Consider the following 26,152-nt stretch of genomic DNA (forward strand, 5'->3'; position numbering starts at 1 on the left):
GGCCTTTGGGGAAATGTTCTCCTAGTGTGTTTCCCTCTGTGCTTTTCTCTCTCTTGCCCTTCTCTGCAACCATGGTTTCCTCCTCTCCATAGCACCCATGATTCATTTCTCCCTTAAACTACATCTCCACACTTCCTACCTTTTTCAGTGTGGTCTCTTCTCTCCCTTTGGTTGCAGAGTTTGTTCTGTCAGTTTTCAGGTCAATTTCTGGGGTATTTGGATGATTTGATAGTTATCTAGTTGTGTTCATGGGAGGAGACAAGCCTAGGTCTTCCCACTCCACTGCTATCTTCTTCTCTTTCCAAATATTTTAATGTTTTAAGCTCATATCACTTCTGAACACTTTAATTATCCTCAAAATTGTGTATATAACACCTTAAAAATTGTATTTTCATAGAAGTTTTCAAATTGTCTACTTTATGGAGTATGTGATGGGTTCAAAAAGGTATCTGAAAAATAATAATCTCCTCTATGCATATATAGTTTATTAGTAATAATAAATACCACTGAAAATAATAATAAATACCATTGAAAATGGTGGTGGTGGGATCGAAAAAAATACAAATATGATATATTTTGAGATTCAGGGAAGACTTAAATCAGTTTACTTAGATTTAACAATGAGAAAACTGATTTAAAGGGAAGTTAAGTTTCTTGCAGAAGTCAAAGCTAGTAATTGATGAAGCAGAGATTCAAATCCATGCCTTTGGTTGTTTTGTTTCCTTATATTTTGCCCCAAAGGTGATTTAAATGTACATTGTTTAATTTCTAACTATTTGGAGAGATTTTCTAGATATCTTACTATTAATGATTTCTGATATAATAATTACATTAACCATATTCCATTGTGGTTAGGGAACAAGCTCTGTCAGATTTCACATTTTTAAAATTTTACAGAGTCTTATTTTTATCTCTAGTAATGCTCCTTTTCTTAATTTCTGCCTTGTCTGATATTAATATAGACAAACCTGACATAAAAACAAGTTTTTATGTTTACTGTATAAGTAGATCATTTTTCTCCCTTTTATTTCCAACCTATATATTTTTTGTAGACAGTATATAGTTAAATCTTGTGATTTAATCCAGACTGGCAATCTCTACCTTTTAATTGGAAAGTTTAGTTAATGTACATTTAATGTAATTATTAATATAGTTTGTTTCAACTCTACCATCTTGCTATTATCTTCCAGTATTCCATCCATTATTTGTTCCTCTCTTTCACCTTTCTGACTTATATTTAGTTAATTGAATCTTTAGTATATAATTTTAAGTCCATTATTGACTTGCTAGCTATACTTTTTCTATCTTTTAATGGCTACTGTAGGGATTATAACATGAAACCTTAATTTAACACAGACTACTTAGAGTTAATATTGTACTATGTTATGTAAAAATCTTAGTAGTAAAATGACATTTGTACTCCCTCCCACAGGCCTTTGTGGTATTGTAGTCAAATATTTCACAACAAAATATGTAATCTTATTATTTATGGTTTTCCTTTCATCAGTTTTAAAGTTAGTCCATTGTATTCTGGCATCTATTATTTCTGATTAAGAGTCATCTATTACTTGTATCATTGTTCTGTAGTATGTAATGTATTGTTTTCTTTTGGCTGCCTTTAATATTTTCTCTCCATGTTGGATTTTCAAGAATTTGATTATGATGTTCTTAGATGTGGTTCTTTTTGTTTTTATCCTGGTTGGGGCTAACTGGATATTCCTATTTTTTCATAAAATTTGGAAAATTTTCAGTAACTACTTTAATGTCCGATTCCCTCTTTCCTTTCCCTTTGAGACTTCAGTTACATGTATTCTAGATTTCTTGCTACTGTACCTGAAGACAGGTCACTGAAGTATTGGTTAATTTTTTAAAATCTCTTTTCTCTCCATTCTTCATGTTGGGTAATTTCTATAAATTGTCTTCAATCTTTAGCAGTCTCCAAAGTCCAATCGGTACATTTCAAAATTTCAGATATTTTATTAATCTGTGTTAAAATCTCCATTTAGTTATTTTCTTAGTTTTTATTTTTCTGTGGAGATTCTCATCTCTTCAGTTATTATTACCATTGTATCTCAAGGGCCTTGGACATATATTTCAAAGCTCTTTAAAGTCTTTCTCTACCAATTCCAGCATTTGGGGCAGCTCAGGGTCTGTTTCTATGACTTTTTCTTTTCTTATGAGTCTTATTTAACTACTTCTTTGCATGTGTATTAATTTTTAATTTTATGCTGGACATTCTGGATGAAACTGTGTAAGGAATCAGATTATGCATCATTCCTGCAAATTTGTTGATTTCTTTTTTCCCCTATCAAGTAATTAAATGGTGTATACATTTTTTCTTGTCATGCTTAGCTTTAGTCTTTGTTAGGGCAGGTCTATTTTGGTTTTAAGCTTAATCCTAATGTGTGGTCCTTTCTAGAGGCCACGATCCTTACTCTTAAACATGGCCTTTTCTGGGGTCTCAACTGAATGACTGAGGTACTCATTGAGGTCTTTTCATGTGGACACTCCACCATATCCCATCACTGCAGGTCCTCTCATATTTCCATTTAGCACTTAGTCTTGTAGCAGGGAATCTCTGCTACATGGAGCCTCACTCCTCACATTGGCTAAGAACCTATAATAAATCCTCATGCAGACTTCTACCCCATCTCCTCACACAGCTCCCTCTTCTTAGGCCACTTACCCTATAAATTATAGCTTTTCCCTTTTTCAGTCTAGTATTCTCATCTCTGCCTCCTCAGTTCAGTGAGACAACAATTTAACTTGTTATCCATCTCTCCGAATTAGGGCAGGAAAATAACCCTCACAAAAAACTGAGAAAATTGTGGGGCTCACCATGTGTATTTCCCTTCTCTCAAGGATCATAGTCCTGCTGTGACCATTGTCCATTACCTGAAAACAGTTGCCTAATATATTTTGTCCAGTTTTATAGTTGTTTACAGTGGAAAAATAGGTCCATTACCAGTAACTCTGTCATGGATGGAATAAAAAAAATTCATGGATTTATATTTAATTTTCACAAAACTTTATTTTCACAAAACTTTGTGAAATAATATTTGTGAAGTGGGTACTATTATTATAATCTAACTTCATAGAGAATTAAACTCAGGCTAACTAATGAGTGGGGGAGTCAGAATTTGAACCTAGGCAGTCATATTCCAGACTCTTCTCCGATTCAATATACCATACTGCCTCTGTAACATGAAATTATGTTTATTTCCTTCATAGCATTTATCACATTATTTTTTCTCATGTATTTATTAATATTCATTTGTTTTTCACACTTTGACATTTCTTCTAATGTGTATAAATACCATACATTTCCTGTTACAACTGCTTCCCCACTTGCATAGCACAGGGTATTAGTAGGCATTCAATAAATATTTGTTGAATGAATGAATGAATGAATGTAGATGCCACCATTATAAAAAAAAATTGAAAATCAGATCTTTTGTACATATTTGGTATTTTAGATTTCATCTTGCTTGCTACCTTGTGGCATCAAAATTCTGCAACGAAAACAAACAAACAAGAATCTACAGGTGAGAAACACGCAAAAAAGTGGCATGCATCATTAAAATCTTTACAATTATATACATCAAAATGTAATTATATGATAGAAAAAGAGTTATAGCACGATTTCTACTCTTGTTGAGAGTAGAAATCAATCTTAGGAATATTCAAAACACTTCCTGATAAACAATGGCACTAATCTGATGAGGTAAGCACAGAATTGATGTGTTTCGTGAATCTAGGCATCACTTTTGGTTGAAATAAAAATACCATGGTATACATATCTGCCACTTTGGACGTGTTATTAGGAAAAAAAATATTAATAATTGTTTCTAGAGCCTTTATATCACTTAGTTTCATATTTTAAATATCAATACACATCTGATTAATTTCAAAATGTATCTTTGTTGAACTTAAAACCATAAAGTTATGGTTCCTGTAGTCTTCCACATGACAAAACAATATGCATTTAGTTTTATCAGAAGCAAAACTACATGATGGTTTTTAAGCTAATTTTTGTGCTAACAAATCTCCTAAAGATATGCAGCAGACCTCACATTTACATAAAATTAAAGAAAGAATGCTTTAGCAAATGCAAATAAATGCAAAAAAGGAATATTTTAATTTTGATTCATGATTAGTATCAACCATCACAATATGGTAATAATACAAAAGCAAAGTTCTGCATTCATTGTATAATTAATGATTGTAAGCTATTTCTAGATTGAGAATTCTGATTAATTAATTTATTTTGAGAAATATATTTATTGATTATATATCAGTCTGTGTTTTAAAATCTGAGATCTTTAAAAACACTTTAATATTAGAATCATATGCACTGGCTTCTGCAGTTCTGCAGTATGACAAGCCCAGTAAAATGATTTCACTCAGTGCATTATTAATTGTATGAACTGACTGTTTAACCTTTATTGATTTGCATTTCTTATTTAATGTTCAACTTAGAAACAGAAGCAAAAGTTCTTATACTATAGAAAAAAAAGATAAAAGTTAATCTGAGTGTAATTGGTAAGATCATTTTACTATTCACCATTAAATATCCTCAGCAATTTTTAAGTCTTCAAAGAGTTCTCTTAGTTTTAAAACAAAAATTGCTAAATCTCAACAGTGAAATTATTGAAGTTTATCTTTGCATTGTTAGGACCTGTAGCATTTTATTGTTTCTTATATTCGGATTACAGTGCAATTTTACATTTATGTTCATCACTTATTTTTATAACACTGAGTTGATTTTTTATGTGATCATGCCATTTGGAACTCTTTTATTATTAAAAATGATTTAGGGGCACCTGGGTGGCTCAGTCAGTTAAGCTTCTCTGACTTTGGCTCAGGTCATGATCTTGCAGTTCATGGGTTCGAGCCCTGCATTGTGCTCCATGCTGACAGCTCAAGGCTGGAGCCTGCTTCAGATTCTGTGTCTCCCTATGTCTCTGCCCCTCCCCTGCTCACACTCTGTATCTGTCTCTGTCTCTGTCACTCTCCCTCAAAAATAAATAAACTTTAAAAAATGATTTAAAAATCCATCAAACCCATTCTGATATCCAGGAGATATTTTTCTTAAAATGTTGGCCATGCTGGTGGCCCTCTTTATGTGTGGTGAAAACCACGGAGAAGGTGATAAATAGTTACTTTCTGTGCATCTTCATTTATTATTGTTTACATATGCCTATAGATTTTCCGGGTCAGTTCCAATTTCAAATATTTTTCCTCTTGTAATTACAAGTCACCCAAGTAGCCCAGGAATTCCAATATTTTGACATACTGAAATATATGTTACATTTCCAATATTGATCCTTTCAAATGGAAATGGAATAAAATTATTTGACAGACTGCATGTCCCAATATTGGGTTTGGAAACTATGGATGCATAAAATGCTTCCAGAAAGTATTGGGTTGAATTTTCTTTTGGTGTCAAAGAGACTCTGCCTTGAGGTTCTGTAGTTGACTTAAGCAGGGAAATTTCTTTCAAGCAGGTTATCTTGTGGATTTCAAAGTGATTTTGTTGTCTGCAGGTCTTTGATGGCAAGGGTAAGCCTACAGATTTGAGATTTCCGTATGACTGTGAGGAATCTTGGGGAGATCTTTTAAATCCTCATGGATGTGGAGCCATAAATAATGTTTCCCATGCTGGCAGATCTCCCACTTACAAGATGGGTCTTAATATAACTGATAGTTAGGTTTCCTAGTGGTTATTAACAAGACAGGCATTATCTTCTCATGTTGATAGTGATTTGTTATTTGTATCCAAAAGAAGTGCAGAATGTGTGAGACCAGAGAATGAATAAGACAAGAAGTTCTAGGTAAATTGCTCAAAGTTAGGCAAGGAAGGGAGGAGGCATCATAATTCTAAGCAAACAGCTATTTGAAAAGCATAACATAATCACTTTAGCTTTGCTGTATATTAAACTATTACCCATGGTAAGAGTAAGGCATTTAGGAAACAGGACATATGAGAGGTACATGTTTACAGAAGAAAAAGAGGCCTGGGGGATTCTGGGAAGCCACAAGATAACATAATGATCCAGAGTTCTGAAGAAGGATAGAACTATACAAAGAAATCTTTAAGGACAATGATAAAAAGTGTTTCACACCTTTTGGCAGCTGTCACACCTACCCTTGCAAAGCATCCTTTGAATCAGACATCCTGTCATCAAATAAACCATGTACTGTCAACTCTTTGCTTATGGTTTAGTCTGAATTTCTTTCCACCATTTTCCATATCTTGTGCATTTTTGGAAATCCTTCTCATCCTTCTCATCCCTCACTTACCTTATTCACTCCTTCCTCTCTTCCTGTAGTAATTTGCTACTCCAGATATCTGCCTTTTTATTTTGCCCTGCATTATGTGTAGTTGTGTGTTTATTTCTTCCATTAGGGTTTAAGATGCCCTTTGTCCTCTTTATCATTATCTAGTTTAAAATAAATCAAGTATTGGGGCGCCTGGGTGGCGCAGTCGGTTAAGCGTCCGACTTCAGCCAGGTCACGATCTCGCGGTCCGTGAGTTCGAGCCCCGCGTCGGGCTCTGGGCGGATGGCTCAGAGCCTGGAGCCTGTTTCCGATTCTGGGTCTCCCTCTCTCTCTGCCCCTCCCCCGTTCATGCTCTGTCTCTCTCTGTCCCAAAAATAAATAAATAAACGTTGAAAAAAAAAATTAATTAAAAAAATAAAATAAATCAAGTACTAAAGAAATGTTTTTTGTTTTGACTTTAAATTTAAATGAAATGGAAGTTGAAAATACAAGCTCACATAGTGCCCTTTGCTTGCATGAACAGCGTTTACTTGTAGCCATTAATACTTCATTTTACCTGTGTGCATGATTCAGGGCAAGGTCGGGTTTCCTCATGCGTAGATAGCATGTAACAAGCTTTGTCTCAATGAAACTTGCCACACTTGCTATATCTTCAGCAGATGCTTCAAATGGTTTTCCCAGAGCTGCCCCTTTGCTACAAAGCTTAAAATTAAAAAAAAAAAAAAGACTTTAAATTTCCTGATAATCTTGGCATATAATTGATCTTTTATATAAGCAAAACACATATATGTATGCATACTTTTTCCAAAATATCAGTTAAATATTAATTTTTTGATTACAAATTAAATGAACTATTCCTATTCACTATTATGTGACTATAATATGAAATAAGTAACACATTTTACTGCAAAATGCTTCCTGTAAAACATTTTAAAAGAATGATATATTTTAAGAGGATGCCATTTGCTGAGAATGTCTATTTTAAAAATAAAGCATATAATAAGCAAAGATATTAACAGAAAACCAGGTATAAATCATATTAAATACCAGTACTTTTATGAAAACCCAGCAGAGCAATGATCTAGCACACTATCAAGTCTGATTTAATATAATAAGGAATATCGGAAGTAAACTCCTAGGAACCATTAACGTGATCGGTGATTAATTTGAGTCTGAATCATATTCTCTAAGATGTTATTGAAAGAAAAGAAGTGAAAATTTATTAGAATTTATTGGCAGAGACCACAGTATCTGAAAAACATGGCAAGAATGTGGAATTCTTAATAAAAATTCCAGGAAGTCAGTGGTTTCTGGGCACCATAGATAAACTGCAGATGAAGAAAATAATTAATTTTTTAGGAGAACCCCAAACATTAAGAAGTGTAAATAATATGACAACGATAGATTGGCACTTGTTTTCCCCTCAGAGTTTTCTACTGTTCTTTGGAATTAAGGCTGATGGGGAAGAAGAAACCCCACTTTCTGTTTAGTGACCTTATTCAGAATGTCTGCTTTTTTGCTCTTTTCTATTTCCATCTGACCATATATTGGGTAAAATTGTCTCATGAGGGATAGTAATATTTGGAATTAATATCTGTTTATAAATACCTTAATATAGAATTTCTTATATTCTAAAAACTGTTTGTTTAAATGATATAGTTTAAACTAATTTTTCTTTTATAGATTAAGTCAACACTGGCTTATCATTTACATTAACATTATGGTCAACTATTTTTTAAAGTGAAATTTGTTTGAGAATGGCTATATTCTGTTCTAAAATGTATTTCTCTTAATTTTATCCAAAAGCTATAAGCTTAAATAAAATCTAGAGTCTAGATGTTTAATATCACTAGTTTGAATTGGTAGTTACCTGATACGATTATCTTTTGTCTGGATATCCTGTCAACTGTGAGAATTCATATTATTTAAAAGTTTTTTTCCTATCTGGTGAAAACCGTTACTTCATTTATTTGGTCAATAAATATTTATTAAATCTAATACTAATTGCCAGACAAATATTACCACCTTTATATTTTAATTTGCATTAGATAGGTCTTTTTAAAATGAGTTTTGGGGTCCCTCAGTGGCTCAGTCGGTTGAGAGTAGGGCTCTTGATTTCGGCTCAGGTCATGATCCTAGAGTCATGGGATGGAGTCCCACATTGGGCTCCACACTGAGCATATAACCTGCTTAAGATGCTCTGTGTGTCTCTCTCTCACCCTCTGCTCCCCTCCCCACCCCCCACCACCTTTCTGTCTCTCAAATAAATAAAAATTAAAAAAAGATAAAGTGAATTTTGGCTGGTTTTAGCTCTGTGTAAATTCCTATTTTTTTTAATCCCTTGCCTATTTCCATTGACATGTTAATCTCTTATTTATTATAAGAGCTCTTTAGACATATAAGCTATTATCCCTTTTCCTGTAAAAACTATGTATACATGATCAAATATAAGCGTCTTTCCTTCAAATTATCTTTTAGAGGGACACTTGGGTGGCTCAGTTGGTTAAGCATCCGACTTCGACTCAGGTCATGATCTCACAGTTTGTGAGTTCGAGCCCCGCTTCGGGTTCTGTGTTTTCTGACAGCTCAGAGCCTGGAGCCTGCTTCGGATTCTGTGTTTTCCTCTCTCTTTCTGCCCCTTCCCCATTCACGCTCTCTCTCTCTCTCTCTCAAAAATAAATAAACATTAAAAATTAAGAAAAAACAAATTATCTTTTAGAAAAATAGACAAATTTAACTCATGTTCTTAAAAGGATTCTCAAAGTACATACTATAAAACCTTTTTCTCAATTATTTTAGAAGAAAAAAAGGAAAGACGATTTGTGGATGATCTTAGTTTCGATGTTTTATAAAGATCACCCGATTAATTGGTAATAAAAGAGACAAAACATTTAACACTGATTTAGTAACTATTCCTGAGTCTGACCCTCACAAATGTCAAGGTGGTTATAAACACATCTTGAAATATACTTTAAGCACTGTAGTTTGAACATAGCAGCTTGGGATAGCATCTCCCTTCTGCCAATCTGATCCTTTAGGACCTAGAAATACCTACACGGACAATCTTCCAGGGGAAAAAAAGAAGATTTTTGAATGGAATAGCTCTTCATAAAGCCCAAATCAGTAGAAAATGAAGTGAGTAAAAATTGTGTAGTTTTGTTAGTATATCAAAGCATTAAAATTCTAGACCTTCTTCATTAACTTTATCTTCTAAATGAAATCAGCACTTTTTTCAAGTCTCAAATACCCAAACCTCCTGAATTCCTCATATAAAATCTTACACAAATAAAACAATAAGCAAACAAGCCACCCATTGAGTGCATTCTTTGACCCTTCCTGTCTGTGTTCCTCTCTGATGTGATGGAGCAGATAAGCCTCCTTTCTCAGGCAAACTTTTTTTTTTTTTGATAGAGTGGAGAGTGTGGGGTAGGAGGGGCAGAGAGAGAGAGAGAGAGAGAGAGAATCTCAAGCAGGCTTCACACCCAGCAAGGAGCCTGCTGCAGACTGCTATCTTGGGACTGTGAGATCATGAACTGAGCTGAAATCAAGAGTCAGAGGCTAACTGACAGCCACCCAGATCCCCCCTCAGGCAAACTTTTTGTGGGATGAAGGTGTGGGCTGTTCAGGGAGTAGTTACAGGGTGACCTCAATGAGGACATTCAGATCTTACATGGCAAAAAATAGACCTTCAGACGATTAAAGGCTTTTTCTACAAACACTGAAAGTGAAGAATAAATGTTGTTAGATCAGTCTTCTAACAATGGTGATATTCTCTACTTCTATAAAATTGAAGGCCAGAATAAGAATGAAAATGATCAACCTTTAGACTTATTTGAAATAAGCCTTGCAATTAGGCAAATTGTTATCAAATATGCTGAAATTAAAGGTAGGATTATAGGTAAATGTAGACAAAAGTTTGGCATCAGTATTGTTTAAAAATTCCAGATATTTTACTGAATTTTTAAATTTATATGCAGACATTTGTACAGACTTTATTTCTCTAGAAGATAAAGGACTTTAGTGTGGTATGAGTTGAATGTAGGAAAGGTGACTTTGTTCAACTAATATTTGCCTGAAATTATATACGTAAGTCTTTGGTAAAATAAGTCATGAACACAACAGAATAAAAACTTTTAGACTATTTGATAATACATCAGTGAGGAGACTTTGAACTGGGAAATATTATTATTGGGTATTAATTTTTTGTTTACAAAGGAAGACTAAAATATTTTTCAATGAAGCATGGACAAATTAAAAGAATATTATTTAAGGGAAAATACAATGAAAAATCCAATGGGTATAGTTATTGTTCTGATGAGGAGCTAAATGTTAAAATTTCAGTAGTAAATTAGAATCACGGGTTCAAATTTTAATAAGAATATACATGTTTATAAAATATATATGATAATTTTCTGAAAACAAGATAATACTTTGGAGTTATAAAACATTTTTTCTAAAATATCTCAAGGTTCTCTTAAGAAATAAATATCAAAATTATTTTCAGAAATTTTGTCATAAAGAAATTTCAAGGTTTGTTTAAAAATACAGATAAAAATTGGGGTGCTTAGGTGGTTCAGTTGGTTAAGCGTCTGACTTTGGCTCAGGTCATCATCTCACAGTTCATGAGTTCCAGCCATGAAGTTGGGCTCTGTGCTGACAGTTCAGAGTCTGGAGCCTGCTTTGGCTTCTGTGTCTCCCTTTCTCTCCACCCCTCCCCTGCTCCTGCTGTCTCTCTCTGTCTCTCAAAATCAAATAAATGTTAACACACACACACACACACACACACACACAACCTATAAAAATAACACAAATCCCCATAACAGCAGAAATAACCAATATTAAATATTATATTGTGGGTCTTATTCTTAAAAATGCAACCATGTATTTTTTTTTTAATTTAAGATCAGCATTATCAAGACTAATATTGTTAATAGGGTTCTCCCCCTTTTAGGATATTATATGATGAGTGCTTGCCCACTATATTTCTGAAACATAATTTTGAGTGATTCCTGAAGATCTAGGGAAGAATAATAAATTTGAAAAATATGCATTAGTTTAGTTAACAAATATCCACAAATAAGAGTATATGTCATCCATCCAATAAATAATTTTCAAGGTTTTTATATTGTTTTTGGAGTCACAAAAACATCTAAAGATAGACAATAATTTATCCATAACTCTATCACAATGTGTAATTGCCATTATTTTTTGATATATTTCTTTCTTTTTTAATGTCTATTCATTTTTGAGAGAGAGAGAGAGAGCGAGAGAAAATGAGCAGGAGAGGGTCAGAAAGAGAGGGAGACCAAGAATCCGAAGCAGACCCTGTGCTGTCAGCACAAAACCCAACACAGGGCTCAAACCTTCAAACCGTAAGCCAAACCTGAGCCAAAGTCAGACACTCAATTGATTGAGCCACCCAGACGCTCCCCCCTACCTTTTTCTTTTAATGTTTGGCATATTTCTAATATCCCTGATAATCACAGGTGTAAATATCCTCAACAAAACATTAGCAAACCAAATTCAATAATACATGAAAAGGATCATATACCTTCGATTAAGTGGGATTTATTCCAGGGATGCAAGGATGGTTCAACATATACAATCATTGTGATATATCACATTAATAAAATGAAGAATTAAAAATCATATTACCATCTTAATAGATGCAGAAAAGGTATCTGACAAAATTCAATATCCGTATATGATAAAAACTCAACAAAATGAGTATGGAGGAAATGTACTTCAACATACTCAAGCACGCAGCTAACATACTCAATGATGAAAAGCTGAAAGCTTTAAAATGAAAGCCATGAAAAGAGTAAAATCTTGCCATTTGTAACAACATAGATAAATCTTGAGGGTATTATACTAAGTGAAATAAGAAAGGCCGACAAAGACAAAAACTGTATTGTCTCACTTGAATGTGGAACCTCAAAATCACAAAAAATGAACAAAAACAACTAAAACCAAGGTAATATATATACAGAGAACAGATTGGTGGTTGCCAGATGTGGGAGGCAGGATGTGGGCAAGTGGCTAAAAGGAATCAAAAGGTACAAACTTCTAGTTATAAAATAAATAACTTTATGGAGGTGTAATGTACAGCATGCTATGTCTGGTGATGGATATTAACTAGACTTACTGTGGTGATCATTTTACAATATATAAAAATATCAAATCATTGTATCACGTGAAATCATCAAATCACCTAAAACTAATATAATATTGTATGTCAACTATACTTCAATAATTAAAAAAAACATTGAAAAAATTTGTTTTGGCATTTTTCTTTCCATAATTTTCATGTTTTTTTATCATGATAAATTATATATTGTATATAATTTTTGTACCCTTTTTTCATATGCTTTGCTTCTTTTTATATGTTGTCAATGAAAAAACCAAAACATATTTAAAATATACTCATGTAAAAATTATAGTTGGGTATTTCAATATCCCCCTATAAGCAAATACTAAAAATACTCTAAAGAAAATCACCAAGGACACAGAAGATCTGAACAACACCACCTAATCACAGCAGAATACATATTTTTCTTAAGCACCCATGTAAAAGTCACCTATACAAACTATATTGTGGGGCATAAAACAAACCTCAACATAATTGAAAACACTGAAATCATTCAGAATATATATTTTTGGACCGTAATGGAATCAAAACTCATCAATAGAAAAAAAATCCACTTTGAAAGTGGGCAAAAAACATGAATAGACATTTCACCAAGAAGGACATACAGATGACAAATAAACACATACAAGATATTTGACAGTTTACTGTTCACCATCATTAATCATTAGAGAACTGCAAATTAAAACTGCCAATTATAACTACAGAATGGATAAAATAAAAAATAGTAATGATACCAAAAGCTGAGAAAGCTGAGAAACGAGATCATTCACACTCTGATGACAGAAATGTAAAATGGTACAGCTACTTGAAAAAACAATACGGCAGTTTATTTTTTTCTTTTTTCTTTTTTTTTTTTCAACGTTTATTTATTTTTGGGACAGAGAGAGACAGAGCATGAACGGGGGAGGGGCAGAGAGAGAGGGAGACACAGAATCGGAAACAGGCTCCAGGCTCTGAGCCATCTGCCCAGAGCCTGACGCGGGGCTCGAACTCACGGACCGCGAGATCGTGACCTGGCTGAAGTCGGACGCTTAACCGACTGCGCCACCCAGGCGCCCCAGTTTATTTTTTTCTTAAAAAAATTTTTTTTCATGTTTATTTAATTAGTTTGAGAGAGAGAGAGAGAGAATGTGCACATGTGTGCACAGGCAGGGGAGGGGCAGAGAGAGAGACAGAGAGAGAAAGAGAAATCCCAAGCCAGCTTCGTGCTGTCAGTGCAGAGCCAATCACACAAACTGAGATCATGACCTGAGCTGAAACCAAGAGCCTAATGCTTAACCAACTGAGCCACCCAGGTGCCCCCAATATGGCAGTTTCTAAATAAACATGCAACTACTATACAGCTTAACAATTGCACTCCTGGGCACTTATCCTAGAGAAATTAATGTTCACAAAAATCCATACATGAATGTTTACAGAACTTAATTCATATCAGCCCCAAACTGCAAGTACCCTAGATGTTCTTCAATGGGTCAATGATTTAACTGTGGTACATACATACGATGGATGAATGGATATTATTTTCAAATAAGAAGAAAAAAGAGTGATACAACTTAAATGAATTACTAGAGAATTATGCTGAATGAAAAACAGCCAACCCCAAAGGGTTACATACTACATTATTATATGGCAAAATTATAGGAAAAGAGAACAGATTAATGATTGTGAGGGATTAGTGGTTAGTGATGGGATGGGTATTGCGGTTATAAAAGGCCAATAGAACAAACAGCATTATATCTTGACTTTGGTGGGCGAATACATGCATCTTACAAATCTTAAAATTGCATAGAACTAAATACACACAATATACACACGAGTACAAGTAAAACTAGAGAAATCTTAATAATGGTAGATTGTATCAATTCTAATACTCTGGTGGTGATATTGTACTATATTTTGCAAGATCTTACCATTGAGAAAAACTATATGAAGAATACATGGGATCTCTGAATTATTTCTTACAACTGCATACAAATGTACAATTATCTCAAAGTAGTTTAACTAATGAATTATCATGTTAGTATTTATGTCTCTCTAATTTTTCCCTCCCCTGCCTTCTTTTTAGCACACTTATAATCATGTTTAACTGGGGTTTTGAAAGATAAATCATATCTGAGGGACTTTTCTATAGGGCTTTTTTTTTCTGCATCAAATTATAGACTGATTCCTATAATGAGGAATAATAACGCATAATGAGGTTTGCTCTGAAGTTTTATTCAGAAGCCATTGTGAAAGGATGCATCAGTCCTTCCACATTCTCATCATTGTGGACTCTTCTCTGAGGACATTTGCCATGAGATGAGGGCTGTGTTTAATGACAGGAATCACAAGGGGAAGTTGGCAAGTTCTTTTGTATAATGAGCTCATTATTTATTTTTTTTTCTTAATCATCTTTCAGTTTGCTAGCACCCACTTCCAAGTAGTTTTTTTCCAAGTAATTTTTTCAAGAGGGGTTATGTGAATGGTAACTTTTCTGAGCTAGTGCACAGCTGAGAATGTATTTTTGTTAACATTACACATGCAAATTAACATGGCTGAATATACATTTCTTGACACATGAAATGAATGTTTCTCTGTAAATACATAGTTCTCCATTTATACTCTTGTATTTAGCAGGCAGAGAAGAAAAAACATAGCACTTTTAAAAAATGAAACCAGATATAATTTTTAAAAACTTCCTGTATTGAAATTTCTTCCTTTTCCTCAAGCATGTTGTATTTTTTCTATCTTCTTATAATTCAAAATATTGCTACCATAAGTTCAGATGTATTCTGTTCTCATCTACTTTACCTAGAAAGAGGTACGTTCTTTGTGTTTCCATACTCAGTTTTGTTTAACTTATGAAACTTTTCTTCAGTTACATCTTTGATTATTGGTCTCATCCTAACTGCTATGTTTTCTTTCTTAAGAAAGTAATTCTTAAGTTGTGTCTTATGTCTCTACTCTTTAGGTTTTCTGATTTTTTTTTTTTTTTTTTTGCCTCTCCATTCTAGGAGCATCTCAATATTGACTGCTATGTCATTGGCTTTATTTTCCTCATTATTAAATTCTACTTCTTTTTACAAAAGCAATACTAGTGATAACAAATGAAAGTATTTAAATAGTACTTAAATAATTACAAGCAATGTTCTAAGTGTTCTCCCTCTATTACCCCATTTAATAATCACAATACGAAGCACTATTTTCATGCCGATTATCTTAGTTTAGGATGCTATGATAAAATAACATAGACTGGGTGGCTTAAGTATCCAACAGTCAGCTCTCACAGTTCTTAAGACTGAGAAGTCCAAGGGGCACCTGGGTGGCTTAGTCGGTTAAGCGTCCAACTTCGGCTCAGGGCATGATCTCACGGTCCGCGAGTTCGAGCCCCGCGTCGGGCTCTGGGCTGATGGCTCAGAGCCTGGAGCCTGCTTCCGATTCTGTGTCTCCCTCTCTCTCTGCCCCTCCCCCGTTCATGCTCTGTCTCTCTCTGTCTCAAAAATAAATAAACTTAAAAAAAAAAAAAAAGACTGAGAAGTCCAAGATCAGGGTGCTAGTATGGTCCAGTTCTGCTGAGGCCCTCTTTCTGATCGTAGACTGGCTGACTTTTCATTGTAACCTCACATGGCAGAATGGCAGATAGCCAGAGAACTCACTGGGGTCTCTTCTGTAAGGACATTAATCCCATTAGTGAGGGCTGTACCCTCATAACCAAATCACCCCCAAAGGCTCACCTCCTAATACCATCACCTTGGGTATCAGGCTGCAACATATGAATTGTGGGGGAGGGGTGGATATAAACATTCGGTCCATAAAGCTCATTTCACAGATGAGGAAACTGAAGTTAAGAGAGTTTAAGTAATCTGCTCAGGCTACAGAATTAGTAACTGGGAGTTTTACCTAGATGTCTGGCCCTAGACTCTGTGCTTTTAATCACCATACTAGTGCTACACAATGTCATTCCATGAGCTACTGATTTATGATGAAATAGGAAAGAAACAGAGAACAAATATTCAGAAACTTTTATACCAATTCAACAGAGAAATATTATATCTGTTGAATCTCATAATAAAAAAAGTAGGTTTTGTATTTTTGTCTTATTTTTACTTCACATTTTCCTAGTAATTCATTTTTACTGTATTTAGTAAAGTATCAATCCACAACTGATTGGGAGAAAAACAAAATGAAACAGAACTGGTTCTTCACCACAGATAGTGAAAAGAACTCTCTACTAAACTATTAGAAATTTAGGTAATTAAGAAGTCATAAAGAGAAAAAAACATTCAAGTTCTATTATTTAAAAAATGATTAAAAGAATAAAAATGGTTACTGTTAGATATTTGTATGGGTCTATCAGTCCTTACCCTTCAATTTACAAAAATTATATTTCTCATTATCCATATTATGTAACCTGATTTTTTGTTTCTTTCTTTGAATATATAATAGACATTAATAAATACAGATGTATACCATATTTTTTTGGATGGTGGCACAATTTTACTAGATCCCCATACAATATTTTCTCCAGTGAGAAATTTCTCTAATGGCATTGAAAGTTCTCAGAGCCATAAATAATGTACATTGAACAGCCTTGTATATACATCTTTGCCCACACATTTGATTATTTCCAAATTGTTGTATTCTATATGTCATTATGTTTTGTTACATACTGGAACTGCTGAGTCAGGAGTATACATCACAATCCAAAAAAAAAAAAAACACATTTAGATTATAAAAGTGCTCTTTCAGAAAAGTTTTTAAATGTTTACTTATTTTTGAAAGAGAGAGTGAGTGGAGGAGGGACAGAGAGAGAGGGAGTCAGAGGATCTGAAGTGGGCCTTGCACTGATAGCAGTGAGCTGGATGTGGGGCTCGAACTCACAAACCATGAGATCATGACCTGAGACAAAGTCAGACACTTAACTGACTGAGCCACACAGACACCCCTAAATTTTATTCATTTTTAAATTGGGCTGTTCTAATTCTTCTTGACCTATTTTTATTTAGTAAATATATAATTTGATTCCTTTCCAAATATGTAATCTGAGTTATGTTCATCATGTTTTTGTATCAGGTTTATGCTAGCTTTGTAAAACAAGCTAGAAAGATTCGTATCTTTTCCAATGTTGTGGAATGTTTTGAAATAAATAGTTGAAAAAAATTTGAATCCAGTTCCTTTCACCTCTTTTTTCTTATTTGATTATTATTCTGTTCAGATTTTCAATGTTTTGCATCAATTATATTAATTTATATTTTCCTAGAGAATTATTAGTTTCACTCAGATTTTAAAATCTGTCATTACAGTGAAGAACATTATATTCTTAGAACATTTTAAATGTCTGTGTTATTAGTGGTGTCATTTCTTTCATTATCTGTACCACGTAGCTGTGTTTTGTTTATTCTTAGCTAGAATTGCCAGAAGTTTGATTATTTTGTTTTCCCTAAAACCAACAAACTCTTAGATTAATTTATTAATTCTCCTATTCTGCTTTCTAACTTATTGATTTTGGTTTTTATGTTGGCTATTTTTTCTCTCTTGCTTTCCTTTGATTTTGTTTTTCTTTCTGTTTTTCCTGCAGTTCTTTCACTAACTTTCACTTTGTTTAGCTAAATACATAGTTCATTTATTTTAGTTTTTCCTACATGTAAGTTTGTTGTATGCTTCTGTGATTCACTCAAGAAAAAAAAAATCATAGCTTTTATTTCCATCTCTTTGCCAACAGCTATTTAAGACAGTGTGGGCTTATTAGTATTCTTTTTTTCTTTGTAAAGTTTATTTATTTATTTTGAGAGAGAGAGAGAGAGTGCAAACACAGGAGGGGCAGAAAGAGAGGGAGAGAGAGAAACCTAAGCAGGCTCCGCACTGTCAGCAGCATGACACCCAATGCAAGGCTTACTCCCACGGACTGTGAGATCATGACCCAAGACGAAATCAAGAGTCTGACCTTAACCAACTGAGCCACCCAGGCACCCCAGTATCCTTTAAAACTTTACTACTTACTTCGCTTAGTTACTTATAAGACTAAAACTTTTTTACATTTTTGTTAGTCATTTATATTTCATTATTGATGGATTCTCTACTCAGATCCTTTACACTTGTATGGTCTTCAATGTTCTCACTATTTTTCTTGTTAATTTCTATGAGCTCAGTCATAGAAGCCTGGTGTTTTGAAATGTTCTGCATTTCTTTTCCCATTCTACAGATTTAAACTACTTCAGAGAACTGCTTCTATCCCATGTGGTAGCCCTTTCAAGATACAGATGTTACAACTGCATAAGTGCAGTGTTGAGAGATCTTTTTTTGCTACAATGAACAACTGTGTGTCTGAGAATAAAGTCAATCTAGAAAGAGTGGAGCCAAAAATAGAGAAAGTGAAAAGCCCAACAGTGAATCCTGAAGGTATTCTCTTGAATCAAAATATGAAAGATAATTTTAAGACGTGGTATTCTTTGATTAATTTTGAAAAAGTGAGACTAGGGGACTGGAAGAAATAAAATTATAAAAAATAAAAAATTAAATTGCAAAATGAATTTTAAACTAGAAGCAATAAGTAAAGAACAAGTTACAAAATCAAGTCAGAAATGTGGACAATTTCTAAAAATATGAAAGATATTAAAGACTCCATTACTAATGAATTTTGATAATTTCTAAAACATTTGTTAAGTATATAGTTACATTTAACTTCTTAGTATCTCCATGAAGTAGATAAAATAATTTGCCTCATTTGACAGGTGTTAAATCCTATGCTGAAAGAGCTCTAATGATTTGCCCAGTTAGTAGCAGAGGCTAGAACTGGTTTTTTAAAATTCTTTTAATTAATTAATTTATGTATTTATTTTTAGATTCAAATCAGTTACATATAGTGAAGTATTAGTTTCAAGAATAGAATTTAGTGATTCATCACTTATATATAACAACCAGTGCTCATCATGACAAGTGCCCTCTTCGATGTTCATCACTAATGTAGCCCATCTCCCCATCCACCTCCCTCCATCAACCCTCAGTTTGTTCTCTATGTTTAAGAGTCTCTTATGGCCCCTCTGTTTTTACCTTATTTTATTTTCCTTCCCTTCCCCTATGTTCCTCTGTTTTGTTTCTCATATTCCTTAAATGAGTGAAATCATATGGTATTTGTCTTTTCTGACTGACTTATTTCACTTAGCATAATACACTCCAGTTCCATTCACGATGTGCAAATGGCTACATTTTATTCTTTTTGATTGATGAGTAATATTCCATTGTACGGATATACCACATCTTCTTTATCCATTCATCAGTACTGATTTTTTTTAATGGGATGTTTTCTTTTCTCTACATCTGGCTCATTGTCCTAAATTATTCTGTCCACTACATTTTTTTTTAAATTTTAGTACCTAGCACCTCTGTTAGACATCGTGTAGACTTTCTCATTGCAACTTCCAATGAATTTTTTTTTTTTTTGGAAAATATGTTTTCTGGATTCCACCTGAGTTTAATGCTTCCCTTTCTTTCATACCATGTACAATATTTCCAAAGGCCTGTCTTTGTATAAGAGACTGGTCCAAGTAAAATGTTTGCTTGAGATTGGTTGGTGGCTTCTTCTTGGTGGCTGCCTTTGTAGTTCACTGTGGTGCTGTTAGAACTTCACGTAGAATTGTCCTTCCCAGGAGAATTGGAAGGGAAAATGAAATAAAACCAAATTTAACCTCCAGAGTTCACTGCTTTTTCACCTCTTCTCATCAACTTCATATCTCAAGGTGAAATAAATTACTGCTTGTCAATTTCCATTTCTCAAATGCTAAAGTGATTAACACTTATGCATATACATTAAAAGAGAGGTATTAATAGTGGAATTATGGGATGAAATAGCACTGAGAATCCCCCAAATGAGCCCTTGACCAAAGCTGGGGACTGCTAGCATTCTAGTTACAAAAGCCCCTGTGTCTCTGAGTTGGGAATGCAATAGATACAGACAACAATCCACTTTTTATCATCTGTTCTTCCTTTTGTTTTTTTGAAATTCCACCTGGTGTCTAGCACATTTTTGCAATTATTTTGTGTTTTAGAAATCTCTTCATCTGGATTAATGCATCTGGAAGGCAAAAATTTAGGCACAACAGCTAACCACCATCTTAGCCTGCAAATCTTTAAATGAGATCTTTAAAATTCCTTTTAGATACCAAACTAGATGTTCACTACAAGGGTCTCATTACTAGTAGTTTTACATATCAATAAATATCTTTTTACACTCCTTTAACAGAGTGGAAAGAAGCTCTACACTATAGAATAACACCCATTGGTTTTAAATTTTCTATCATCTTATTACATGAAAGAGGAATGAATCAGAGAGCTCATCACTTGTAACTTTCCACATGGTGCCACATAGATCTACTAAAGTGTCTCCCTGGGAGAGACAGAGTGTGTGGGGCTAAGAGATGCAGAGAATTATGTTCACACATCAGCAGACTTAAAAGTACCATCAGGGTTTCAGGAGCAATGCTTTTCAGCCAAGTAGGCCACTATGTGACCTCTATTAAATTTATGGGAATTGGAGAAATGAGGTTACTCCCTAGGTGACAAGCTGTTGAATGACAGTAAAAAGTAATTAATCACTCCTACTCCTATTTGTTAAAATAGCTATGCTTCAGTACCCCCCACCCCCAGGTAGTCTTTCAAATAGAGGTGTGGCCAGAGTAGGCTTATTCCACTGTGTTTCACCTTGATCTGACCAGCCAGCAATATGCTTATGCTCTGGAGCATGTAGATGATACACATTAACCTTCAGATTTTCTTCCAGGAATACCCCTAAACTCCAGCTATCCGATGTGTAAAGCAGAGCAGAAGCATGGTAGGAGTGAAATGGATTAATACAATAAATCTTCCTTCACTCTTGCCCCTGCATTTTAGCTCATAAATGCAGTGATTTTAAAATAAAGATAATGTTAGTAACACGCTTGTTTTAAGTTATTTATATTATAAAGTGAATATGGTATTATACACAAACTCATCTCTTGCACAATAATTACAGCTAGCATTTATTAGTGCTGGCTATGTGTTTAGTATTGTCCTAAGCTCTTTATACAGAGTGTCCCATTAAATATTATCCTTTATATATGGTATCTTATGATTTCCAATTTTCTGATAAGAAAATTAGGTTTAAGAGAGCATGCTAACTTATCAGACGGTAAGTTCTGGAGCTATGATTCAAATTCAGATCTGCTGTCTCACCTAGACCCTGTATTCTTTAGATAGTATGCTCCTCAACTGGCCATTAATGTTAGTCACAATCAAATCCTAGAAGGACCAGTGTGAATCCCAACGGCTTAACTTAATTAACACTGCTCTTTTATTTATGACTACTTCATTCATATTCATATATTCAGTGATACATATCTATATTTATGTCTATATCTCACTGGACTACCATTAAGTAAAGAGTAGGATAGGGAAAACAGGCAGGAAAAAAGAGAGACAGGTCAACATTTATTGAGCAACCTGTTAAGACACTTTTATATATGTGAATCACTTAATTCCTACCATCACCCATTTTATAGACAGAGTTGACTAATTCAAGAAGCAGGTTGACTAATTCAAGGAGGCTAGAACAGGCAAAAATGTAGAGAAGAAGGACTAGATAGTGCATGCAAATAAGAAAAGGAACAGATGGTGAAGGTGCTATAGGGAGAAAAGGAACACAGTTCTTGTTAAGATCACAGGGGTCCTTGTCTGGGGTCCAGTGATGAAGGCCTAGGCAGGTAGCAGGGAGAGGGATGGACCAATTGTTAAGCCAGAACTACCAATTTCCTAGGCATGGGAGTTTCTGGTCTACTCTTTCATATCCTTTGCTGAATAATAGTAAAATAAAAATTAATATTTTGAGAACATTTGATAATAACTGTGATTTTGTGGGACCCTTGATCTTAATATATACACTGCAGATTTATTTATTTTCCAATTTATATTCATGTTAATTAAATGTTTTTCATAGCCTCATTTTGTTTAAGTGGGGAAAGCTGGGCAGTCTGAGAGGGTATGTTTTCCTTGGAAATGTTGGGATAACTATATAAGACAAGTGATATATCAAAAAGTTGTATGCTTTTGAGGACATAGTTTTCAAGAATTTAAGAATTAAGGGAATAAAAAACCCAATAATCCACAAATTCAATGCCCTAAGACACATCACTTGATTTCATTCTCTTGTTCTCTTTCAGTTATCATGGACATTTATAGCAGTATTAATTATTTTGGAGCAAACTCTGATGGAGCTGTATATGAGTCAGCAATTGCCATGAAAACACTGCAAAACAAACCACCCCAAAATTCCCTGGTATGCAACAGTATGCAATTATTTCTTGTCAACACATCTGCAGGTTGACTAAGGTTGGCCAAACCAGGATGTATTCAGGTAGTCTCGGCTCTAAGATGATAGTTAATTCCAGGCTAACTAGGAGTTGTAACAGCAACCATTGGAAACATGTTCTATCATAGAAAAGACAGCAGTAGAAGGGGGTAAGAGAACTAGGCAAACACATTTAAAGCCTTGCTCATTTTAGGTCCATTAACATTCTATTGGCCAAAGCAGGTCACATGGCCAAGCCCAACATGAAGTGCTGATACCATGGCTAGGGTGAGGATGTATAATGCTATGAAGTGGATGGGTTTGGGAGTGAACAACTGGGACCAATAACTTAATTTACTATAAGCAGAGAAATAGATGTCTCTAAAAATTTCTTTTTCAAATTCCTCAACCATACATTCGCTTGTGAAAGTGTGCAATGTGGGTTATGACACATGATAAAAATCTAGGGCTCTACTACTATTGTTCTTCCTTTTCTTTTATTTTTATTTATTTATTTAAAAAAATTTTTTTAATGTTTATTTATTTTTGAGAGACACAGAGGTGGAGTGTGAACAGGGGAGGGGCAGAGAGAGGGAGACACAGAGTCTGACAGGATCCAGGCTCCAGAGTCCGAGCTGTCAGCCCAGAGCCCAACGCGGGGCTCGAATTCACAAGCCATGAGATCATGACCTGAGCCGAAGTCAGATGCTCAACGGACTGAGCCACCCAGGCGCCCCTCTTCCTTTTCTTTTAATACCACAAGTTCCTTCAAGGCAGAAATTGACAACTCTAAATTTTATGTTCTACAGAATGCTAAAGAGTTAAAATAATTCTCAGATCAAATAAGCTTGTGATATGCTTGACTACCAGACTACTAAAACTATCCAACATACTAATGCATATTGCAAATATCTAAGGAAGATGTGGCATACAATATTTTACACATTTATTTAACCACAGAATCCCCTTCCTGCAACAAACTTATTTTATTTAAAAAGAACATCTTGGGGCGCCTGGGTGGCGCAGTCGGTTAAGCGTCCGACTTCAGCCAGGTCACGATCTCGCGGTCCGTGAGTTCGAGCCCCGCGTCGGGCTCTGGGCTGATGGCTCAGAGCCTGGAGCCTGTTTCCGATTCTGTGTCTCCCTCTCTCTCTGCCCCTCCCCCGTTCATGCTCTGTCTCTCTCTGTCCCAAAAATAAATAAACGTTGAAAAAAAAATTAAAAAAAAATAAATAAAAAGAACATCTTAAGGCTCTACTTTTGTGGAATTCATTTTGGGAAATGCTGTTTGTCCTAAGGCAACTTCCATGTTTCTTACTTCTTATTTCAGATGGGGCTGGCATCTGGTTAATACCCCACTTTTAAGATAAACTTTTCTATTTTTAATGCTTATTTACTTATTTTGAGAGAGAGAGAGAGAGAGAGAGAGAGAGAGCAGGGGAGGAGCAGAGAGAGAGGAGAGAGAGAATCCTAAGCAGGGTCCATGCTGTCATTGTGGGGCCCAGTGTGGGGCTCAATCCTACAAATTGTGAGATCATGACCTGAGCCAAAACCAAGAGTTAGATGCTTAACTGACTGAAGCACCCAGGAACTCCAATATAAAATGTTTTAAAAAGAATTTGAGGAGTACACTTATAAAGAGCACTGAGTAATGTATACAATCGTTGAATCACAATATTGTACACCTGAAATTAACATAACAGTGTATGTTAACTATATTGGAATTAAAATTTAAAAAAAACGATAAAATTAAGAAAAAAAGAATTTGAGGACAGGGAGCAGGTTTAGCACATGTGAGTGCAAGGCAATATAATTGTATTATTGATAAAGTCTGGTATACTCTATTTCAATTTACCCAGGTTACCTATGTTACTTTTAAGTTAGTCAAATCCAGGTATGTCTTACTGTCCTTTAGAATTTCCTTTTTAAACATTTCAGAAATATTTATGTACACATTTAAAGTATGCTAGCAATTAGTGTTTGTGGATGCCAAGAAATTTCTATTTCTAGGCTGAGGAAGAATGGAGTTCTGAGGTCATTTAATCCATACTGTTATGTTAGGTGTTAAATTCTGATTAGTATAAAATTTTTAAAAAGTCAGCAATACCAGTGGATATTTTCATCTCAGAATGCATGTTTAAATTAACACCTGGATATTATGCTATGAAGAATAACACTTAAAAAAAAAAACACCCATGAGGCTGGGACAGTTTTAACTCAGTAGAAAATATTTTTTACACTGTAAGTTTTTATGGAATGTTATAAATCTGAAAAAAGTGATTTTAAACAGCTGAGATTTTATAGCCACTCAGGGATAATAAAAAGTTTGAAGAATATATTATATTATGTAGATGAGGGGAATATATTAGTCAATATTGTGACTTTTTAAGATTTTTCTCTTAAAATAAAGAAAATTATTCACTAATCTTTTAGGTAAAATGTCAGTATGTTTTTGCATAATCTCTCTCTTATCAATATATCCTAATGTTCAAAAAACAAAACAAAACAAAAAAAACGTGGTATAAGATCTTCTGGGAGTAGTATAATCTCAAGCCCGCCCACATAGCAGGGCAATACATGGTCCCTGATTATAAAAGGCCACAAACTTCACAATATTTAAAAAGATTTTTTGAAGAGCAGCTCAACAGTTAATCCTGTACTGCTAAAAATATTTGAATGGGAATCTGGAATTTCTACAATACTTCTATACATTATCTTAGTTTTCTTCATTGAAGCTCTAAAGGGCAGATCAGGCAGGTACTGACTCCCATTTTGTGGGTAATAAAACTGAGATTCAGAGGGATCTAGTGACCTGTCCAGGGTCACTCAGTTCATAAATAGTTGAACAAGAAACTAAAAATAATTCTTCTGTTTCAAATTCAGTGCTTTCCCCCATCTTTGTACACTTTTTCCGAGATGTTTTATTCACACCATTTTTTTCTGATTCCAAGTATATATGGTTCATATTATAAATTAGACTTCATCTGTCTCTCTCTTATGACTTTAGTCATTGGAAGTGGTAGAAGGGGGTGGGAATTTAGAAAAAAAAGTATTGTTTTCAAATTTAAATATTTTAGGAGAAAAGAGGCATAAAAGAAATAAGGAAATCTGAATTCCTGAAAGAGACTTTGAAATAATATTTATGGATCTATGCAGAGAAAACTAAGTTTTTATAGTACATGGAAGTCATTCCTCCATACAAGGATAAAACTTTATTTAAAGTGCAACCACTGAAGTTTCAATGTAAAAGCAGCCATGCTGTTTCCCAGAGTTGGTGGTGAAACATAACAGAAAGCAATACTTTTCCTACAGAACTAATCAGGATTTCAAGGGATGTGAGAACAGGTGATAACTTATTTTGATGGCTCTCAGTCCAAGTGCACAAGAAGGGAAAGATTACTTTCTTTCTCATCAACTAATACCTT

General features: G+C 34.3%; 1 protein-coding gene across 1 annotated transcript in view; it reads right to left on the reverse strand.

Annotated features, from left to right (window-relative positions):
- SPATA16 (spermatogenesis associated 16) overlaps positions 1-26,152 on the reverse strand; it is a 231,875-nt gene that overhangs the window by 166,885 nt on the left and 38,838 nt on the right. The window contains exon 2 of the mRNA XM_047098622.1: positions 6,839-6,984. Coding sequence (XP_046954578.1) covers positions 6,839-6,984 — 146 coding nt within the window. The remainder of the gene's footprint in view (positions 1-6,838; positions 6,985-26,152) is intronic.

The sequence above is a fragment of the Lynx rufus genome, unplaced genomic scaffold, assembly GCF_022079265.1.
Source record: "Lynx rufus isolate CCGP_SWC_20201006 ecotype Redwood Valley unplaced genomic scaffold, mLynRuf1.p SCAF_5, whole genome shotgun sequence".
NCBI lineage: Eukaryota > Metazoa > Chordata > Mammalia > Carnivora > Felidae > Lynx > Lynx rufus.